The 8,854-nt window shown below is 37.7% G+C and overlaps 1 protein-coding gene across 1 annotated transcript in view; it reads right to left on the bottom strand.

Moving 5' to 3' along the window:
- Nucleotides 1–256: 256 nt before the first annotated feature.
- Nucleotides 257–8,854, bottom strand: part of LOC110092453 (U1 small nuclear ribonucleoprotein A-like) — a 63,783-nt gene continuing 55,185 nt past the window's right edge. Inside the window, exon 4 of the mRNA XM_028700077.1 lies at nt 257–414. Coding sequence (XP_028555910.1) covers nt 272–414 — 143 coding nt within the window. The 3' untranslated portion in view covers nt 257–271. The remainder of the gene's footprint in view (nt 415–8,854) is intronic.

Raw genomic sequence — 8,854 nt, 5'->3', positions numbered from 1 at the left:
GAACTAAATCCTTGCTACTCATATCTCTTCGTTTGTCCAATTTATATATATTTTGCCCTCATTAGTATCTAATTTATTATATGAATCATTAAAAGCTAAAATCTTTACCGCACATTTCCTTTCTTAGACTCCTTAAGGATCTTTTTATATATTTTCCAATTCTCAAAGTTTTAACATCCAAACCAATTTTTTTAACAATACTTCTTATTTTTTACCTTTTCTTGCAAGTTTTGTTCCCACCACCAACCATTATCAAAAATAGAAAAAAAAATCAGAAAAAAAGGAAATGAAAAAAATGACAGTGAAAAAATAAGGCATTCCTCACCAATGGCAAAGTACCATAAGTTCCACCGTAAGCAGAGTTCAACCCAGCTTGATTAGCATCACGATGTTGTTCCCTGCGCCTTTTTTCAGCTGCATACACAAATGAACAATAAGAATATTAGAAATTTTAAAGAAAATAAATCAAATAAAAGCCATTTTTTGACAAAAAAGAGCTTCGCTGAGTACACCTGTTAAGAAAAGAAAAAGGAACTTGGATTCCAACTTTACATGATCATCAATAAAACAAATTACTAAACACCGTAATAGCATCATTACCTATCTTTAGCATGCAATTTGAAAGGGTCAAGATTAGTGTCCAATAGAAATGGGAATTCAAAAAATAGGCAGTCTGCTGAGTGGTATTAACTATGTTTGGCATATGTGCACATAATCATGCTTCTTCTCACCTGTCATCACTTAAAACTTAACATTCAGCAGCCAAAGTTGATTCGGGAATCTAAAACTTCGAACAATGCAACATCATTATGAGGGTATAGTGATATGTTGGGGGGCCCACGGCCAAAAAGAGGAGCTGAATGTTGGGGGTATTATTAGTAGAATTCAAGTTGGATGGTTGAAGTGGCGGAATGCATTTGTCCTATTGAGTGATAGAAAAGTACCCTTCAAAATTAAGGGAAAATTTTATAAGATGGTGGTGAGACTTGCAACGCTTTATGCCATAGAACGTTGGCCATTAAAAGAGAAGCATAAAATTAAGTGTTGCAGAGATGATGATGCTCAGTTGGATGTGTGGTTTTACACTTAAAGATGAGGCTCAGTTGGATGCATCGAGTTTTGGGTTCGGAGCAATACTCATGCACAACCAAAGACACGTGGCCTATTTCAGTCAGGTGTTGACGGCCAGAGAAATACTCAAGTCAGTCTATAAGAGGGAGCTTATGACAATTGTGTTGCCATTCAGAAATGGCAGCTTATTTATTGATAAGACATTTCATCGTTAGAACAAACCAGAGGAGTTTGAAGTATTTTTTGGAGTGGAGAATGATCGCAAAGGAGCATCAAATGTGGCTTTCCAATTTAATGGGATATGACCTCTAGATTCAGTATTGACCTGGAGTTGAAAACAAAGCAGTAGATGATTTATCGAAGTGCATGGGGGAGCCCCAAATGATGGCATTGTTTGTACCCTTAGTAGTTGATTGGGAAGCATTGAGGAGAGAGCAATTAGGATGTGGGGTTGAGGAAAATTAGGGAGCTGATGAAAAAAAAAAGGACAGCCATCCCGGATATTTAGTGGTGGGACAGAAGTTGCATCATAATGGGCGATTTGTGCCTCCAAATACCTCTTCTTATATTCCCTTCTTACTTCAAGAGTTTCAGGGGACAACCATTGGGGGTATTCGAGGGACAAAACAATATATCGCCTACTTACTAAAGAGCTGTATTGGGAGGGTATGCAGAAGTATGTCGAGAAGATGGTGGCTAGTTGTGATATATGTCAGAGGCACAAGTATTTAGTTATGTCACCAATAGGGCTACTACAGTCAATAGCTCTACAAGAAAAGACGTGGGAGGATATGACCATAGACTTCATTGAAAGGCTGCCAAAGTCAAAAGGATACACTATGATACTAGTGGTAGTAGATTGATTGAGTAAGTATGTCGATTTCATTCCCCTTCGCCACCCCTATACAGCAATATCAATAGCGCAGATTTTCATGAAGGAGGAGATAAGACTACATGGGATACCATAATCTATTGTAGTAGATCGAGACAAGATCTTTCTGAGCCAGTTCTAAAACAAATTGTTCAATATACAAGGGATTGTTTTGAAAAAGAGTACTACTTATCATCCTTAGATGGTGAGAAAGACTGAAGTGGTCAATTGTAGTGTGGAGGCTTATCTTTGGTGCTTTTTATTGGATACACCAAAGTTGTGGGCAAAATGGTTGGCATGGGCAAGGTATTGGCATAATAGTTCCTATCATTTGTCAGCTCAGACAACACCATTCAATGTGTTATACGAAAGAGATCAGCCTCACATGATATATTATGGATAAGGAAGCACACAGGTGGCATCAGTAGAGCAATACGTGGAGGATAGAGACATGACCTTGGTGGAGCTGAAGGGGAATTGTTGAGAACTCAACAAAGTATGAAAAGGAAAGCAGATGCACACAAGAAAGACATTCAGTTTAAGGTGAGGGATAAGGTTTACTTGAAGTTCAACCCTACAGCCAAGGAACCATTGCACGGAGAAGGAATGAGATGTTATCACCCCATAGTTTCGGAGCGCATCAGCACCATGGCATATCGCCTACAGTTACCACCGTCGTTAGCCATCCATCTGGTGTTTCATGCGCTCTAGTTGAAACGTGTCATAGGAGAGCACATTCAATTTTATATACTTCCCCCGACCTTGACGATAACTTGGTGTTGTAAGAATCTTTGGAGGTTGAAGGAGTGTGCCAGGGAGTAAAAGGAAGAAAAAATAAAAGTATTGATTAGGTGGAAGAACCTATCAAAGTACGAAGCCATGTGGGAGTCCTACGAGATTATTCAGCATCAGCTCCCTTCATTCCACCTTGAGGACAATGTGGCACTTTTGTTGGGTGGGAGGGGGGGTATTGATAGATCGGCAGTCAAGGATCTGAAAGGGAGAAGAATTGAGTGGTTGTAAAGGGAGGAAAATTAAAGGAGGGGGTTTTAAAGAGAGGATAATTAGAGGGGGTTTGGAAGAGAGAAGAATTAAAAGAGTGGATCACTTATCAAAGGAAATAATGGGGGGAAAACATGGAGAGTTATATTAGGCTTTTGGTGATATTATTTTACTTCATGCAATTTTTTTGAGTATTCATGCTGCCCACTATTTTTGTGAGGGATTCTAGCGATGTCTAGAGTTTAGGAGAGAAAATTCTCCTCTCGAAAGAGGACCATTGTATCTTGCTTGTTCGTGTTTGATTTCTTATCAAGAAAATCTATTCGGTTTGCTAAAATTTAATGTTTGTTAGTTGATTTTTTGGTGTTCAAGTCCTAACAGAGTTTAAAGTTTCTATTGGAGCAGATAATGATGATTGAGTAGCATCAAAGGTGGTTATCCAATTTACTTTGATATTATTTTGAGATCTAATATTTCCCAGGACTGAAGAATAAGTCAGTGAATGAACTATTGAGGAAGATGAACGAACCAAAGCTGGCAACTCTATCAATATCTATGGTCCTAGATTGGGAAGCGCAAAGACAGGAGATTGAATACGATGAAGCTTTTTGGAAGATCAAAGCAGAGTTACTACAGGACCCAACAGTCATCTTGGCTACATGCTGAGGGGGGCCTCAGCTGCTAAATCAGAGGCAATTCATCTTACAAAGGACATAGGGATACATTCCCAAGCTGTTGTAGGAGTTTTATGGCAGCTCATATGGAGATGGTGCGCTTACATGGATTTTCAAAAATCTGCGATAGCCATATGGCTAGGTGGAATCAGGGTAGCATGAGGGGAAAGTTCAGCCCCTTACAGGGACCCAGGGGACCTATTATTCATTATGTAAGGAGGAGAAATCAAGGGGAAGCGGTTTAGGAAGGCTTTAATTTAGAAAAAGATGACTAATTTGAATTAGGAAAGATTTTATTTAGGGAAAAATGACTGATTTTGATTCAGATTTTGGAAGGAAGTAGCAAAGATTATATTAGGGTTAATTGGGCTGTTTTACATTCATCATGAGATTGGGTTTGTTTTATTTCTTTTTTTAAGTTGTTCCTAGTGGTGGCTAATGTTTGTAGGAGAGTTGATCTACCTATCGAATAGTAGATCAATTATATATTTCGTTATTGTTAGAGTAATCAAAAATCAACCCCCATACTTGTGTTCCTATTATTTCTTCATATTTAATTTGTTGTCTTTGCTTCCAAGTCGTATCAAATTTCAGCAATAATTAAATTCACATTTCAAAGAAAAACCTAACATGCATCTAGTTTTATAGCATTTCAATGACATACACAACTAGAAACTAAACAATTTAAAATACAAGAACACAAAAAGAAGCCAACCAAAAAGGGAAGAACCAAGCCTCAAAGCTATAGGAGTCCTACCAAAAGTGGTACTCATACTTATGAAGTGCTCAAAAAATACAAAGCTAACAAGCACACATAAGAACGAAGAAAGCTAAAACTTATTCCGATATTCTCTCTCTAAAGAATTTCATATGCCTTAGTGGTCCTCTTTATAGACTTCAAACGAGCCAAAGAAAGAAACCTCAAAAAAATTGTGTAAATCTACTCAAAAACATTAGGTTTTAGAGAATTCAGCACTTATTTTAGTAATATAAACTTTTCCATAAACTCTACTTTTAGAAATACTTGAGGATCCATACAAAAGTAGGAATTTTTTCCCAAAATAATTAGCTTCAGATGACCTAGACGCAAGATTGGTTGGAATAGCAGGAGGAATATGGTTGAATTGTGAATTAGCGGAAAGACACAAGCAAAGGGTGGAAAGCAACAAGGCAGAGAAAGTAGACAATGGTAACAGTGGTAATATAGCAAAAAACACAAGGCAATAAAAGTAGCAAGAAATTGAGGTAGGCAACAGTAACCACGTGAGAAAGGCAACAACGACAACCATCAATAAGGATAGCTAAAACACATACATAAGAGCAGTAAAGAAAAAAACCAATGACAGGGAAAATTGCAACAAAAATCAGTCGAGATAGCAATTCCTATGGTGCGAAAGAGTAACCAGGAGAGAAAAGCAACAATGACAAACCATCAATAAGGATAGCAACAATACATAAATAAGGGCAGTAGAGAAAAAAAAAACAATGATAGGGAAAATTGCAACAAAAATTAGTTGAGATAGCAATGCCTAAATGTGGTAATAATTTTGAACTCTATTTGTACAAATTGGAATTCAATGGGCTAACTTGAAGCCATGCAGTCATCACTTGGACCTAACAGGCTTTTCAATATGCTAGAGAATACTTATCATTCATATAGGAGTCGACCATTGGCATGTCTCTAAAATTAAAATGAACATGAAAATAAAAACTAAGAATCAATGCACACAAATTGCATTCCAAATAAACATAAACATTCTTATTTGTATTATTAAGCTGCATTTAGAATAATTCAGCTCTAATAAATTAATTATTTGATGCATGCAAATCTAGGCAACAATTGTTCTCCTGCAAGTTAATTCATATAGAGTTACAACATCCGCTGGCACAACAAATACGTGATATCCACTATTAGTGGTTGATATAATCCTTGTATATAAGTTATTTCTAAAACTAGACCAGTGGATCCATCTGATAAGTTGTTGGAAGTGAATTCATATGGAGGGAAGGGAAAGAGAAAATCCAATGTATTGACAACAGGTTCCAGTAATAAATTTAAATAAAAAATATTAAAGATGGGAATAATTCCACCACTTTTAGGAATTTCCAGTTTGTAAGTGATAGTCTAAATACATTTCAAAGCCTTTATACAAACTCCATGTGAGGACGTCAGCAGAAGATTCCGACGCGTCTACCATCGGAGGAATCGTAGATCGACGGCTATGATTTAGAGTCTCTATTTATGATGCATCTATGTATTTCTTTTATGTTTATTTCAGTTTTACTATTGTACCATTGTGAGAGATCTCTTTTTATGTTGAAGCCCCGAGAGCATGTATGTCTTTTTATTTCCTTCATTTTGGAGGCCTATATTTTTTTTTTTTTTTTGGAGGCCTATATTATAAAGCCATAGTCATTGTATTAGGGTTAATGATGATTTGCATAAAATTTCCAGCATTTGTCTTCTTCTTTCTTGTGAGCTCTTGAGAGAAGAGAAGAGATAACCGTAGGAGACCGGGCTCGCAGTTCGTATTTGTTGTTATTTTCTTTTCTTCTTCCCCTTTCCCCACCGCCGACCACCTTCTTCTTAGTTCCCAACCCGTCGGCCTCCTCTCCATCTCCACCCATACTACTGGCTCCCTTCTAGAGTGAGAACTCCCCGTTTCTAGAGTGAGAAACTCCCTGTTTTTTTTTTCATAATTTCTTAAGTACGCCTTTTTAGCAGATTATTCGGACATGGTAGCCCTATCTTCTTCCAAGAGCCTTGGTAATTCTAATTCCTCTAGGAAAGTAGATGGTTTCGTCCAGCAAAGAAAGATTACTAAGAAGGCTCCTTTGGTGATAAGGGAACCCACCTTCATCTACTTTAATGAAATCTAGTCCCCCTGTTGTTGGCAAGGGTAAAGAAGTTGATAATGGCTTGGTGTTGAAAACTCCTCATCCTGCTGGTGGAAATTCTCTGGTGAATAGACCTAATGATTTCAAGGATGAATGTGAGGGTAGTTTAGCTAGTGCTAAATTTAAACTTCAAAAGGAACTTAAATCCCTTGGACTAGTAAATATTCTTCCTCGTATTAGGAAAAATGAAGGGGGTTTTAAAGAAAGGAGTGGGGGTCCTTACTGTTGGCCTCATTATTCGAGGTCAGTTATCCCGAAATCAACTCTAGCACCTAGGTCTTCGTAGCCTAGTATAGATGTCGTTCTTTTAGGACTCCTCTTAGGTGGATACCTAGTGATATAATATCGACTCGACTTGATAACTCGACCTAAATCAAAATCAATTCAATCCAATCGGTATCTAACCCAAATAAACTCGATATTGACTCAAGACCCACTCGATTAGAGTTAAATTTAAGAGACGATAATTTCAATTAGCACAAATTGACTCACCCTGAGTCATCTAAAATTAAATCGAAACTAATTAAATTAAATATTTTGATTCGAAACAAAATTCACTAAATTAACGCTCTAACCCTATTAAAACCCTATTAAAATCAACTCTAAATTATTCATTGATTAGATTTAATCAAGAATTTACATAAATAAAATGCTGAAATCACTTAAATAAATTTCAAATAAATGTATATATTTAATCAATAAATTCTAATAGAGTAAATTTACTAAAAATCAAATCAAATTATTTAATTTAAGGCTTTCTAATAAATCACTTAAATCAAACCTTTAATTTGTACAACAACAACAAGTCTTTGTTCCACTACATGGGGTCGACTACATGAATCCTTTTTCACCATTGTGTCCTGTTAAAAGTCAAATCTAATAAAGAAATATCATTTATAATATTTTCTAACCAAGTCTCTTTAGATCTACCTCTACCTTTCTTAACATAAGTCAAATATAATACCTCAACTTTCCTGACAGGGTCATCGGAAGGCCTCCGTTTAATGTGGTCAAACCATCTAAGGTGACTCTCTCTAATCTTATCTTCCACTGGAGCAACTCCAACCTTTTCACGTATATGCTCATTTCGTATCATATCTCTAAGGGTAAAGCCACTCATCCACCTGAGCATCCTCATATCTGCCACACTTAACTTAGTATTATGCTTCTCTTTTAATGGCCAACATTCGGCACCATAAAGCATTGCAGGTCTCACCACCATCATATAGAATTTTCCCTGAACTTTGAGGGGGACTTTTCTATCACACAACAAGCCTAAAGCATTCCTCCACTTCAACCATCCAACTTGAACTATGTTGATAATATCCCCCATCTATTTCACCATCACTCTGAATCATACATCCAAGATATCTAAAACGTATACTCTTATTAACGACTTGATCGCCCAAAGTAACAATCCCCTCACTAGGTCTATTGCTACTAAAATTACACTCCATATATTCAGTTTTAGATCTACACAAGCGAAAATCTTTACTCTAAAGTTGACCTCCATAATTCAAGTTTACCTTCAACTCCCTCTCTAGTCTTATCTTGAAATTTGCATTTTGCATTGATTAAAGAGAAAGTACAAAAGTATGGATCCTATGCCTTCCCAAAACAAAAAAGCAAAAGGTGGGAAGGGCTAAACTATTAAAGCAAAACTCCATACAAGTATGACAGTCAAAGTTAAAAGCAAGGAAAAAAACAAGGACAAGCCCCTTTGAATCACAATGAGGCCCACCCCTAAAGCATGCCCTCGGAGATCCAGCAATGCCTAAAGAACAACTCCAGCGGGGGGAGATACCTGAGAAAGGGGTCAACACGCCCGAAGGCGGAAAGATATCCCATTGCGCCGGCAGTCGGATAGACACCACCTTCACCCGAAGGCATGTATAAGGGTGAGGCATCATTGATCCTCAAAGGGGACAAAGTCCCCGCCAGTGTCATCTTGTAAGTTTTTCCTTCTTTTCCTGGGCAATGCAGCAATCGGACCAAGCTGCAATAACTGCTTCTCCATAAAAGCCTTGGATGCCTTGTGTTGTCGCTTGGTGAGATTCACAGACTTAGGAGATGAATCTTGGGATGGTTTTTCAGCATTAAACACCACCCGTTGATCCTTGGTAGAGCGGCTGGCCGGGTTGGTAATTCGGTTGGAGATGTCTTCAAGCTGCTGTCTATTGTCTGTTTCCGGAGCTTGGGTAGATGAACTAGGCTCGGTCTTCTTGGTAGGACCCTTAGCTGGAAGCAGAGTAGAACCTCTCGACTTGCCCTTTTTCTTGCGGGTAACTAGGTTCCAATCGCCAAGTGAATCATCAGCTTGAGCCCCACGGTTATGGGA

The sequence above is a fragment of the Dendrobium catenatum genome, unplaced genomic scaffold (genome assembly GCF_001605985.2).
Source record: "Dendrobium catenatum unplaced genomic scaffold, ASM160598v2 fragScaff_scaffold_1446, whole genome shotgun sequence".
Classification (NCBI taxonomy): Eukaryota; Viridiplantae; Streptophyta; class Magnoliopsida; order Asparagales; family Orchidaceae; genus Dendrobium; species Dendrobium catenatum.
This window is presented reverse-complemented; position numbering and strand designations above follow the sequence as displayed.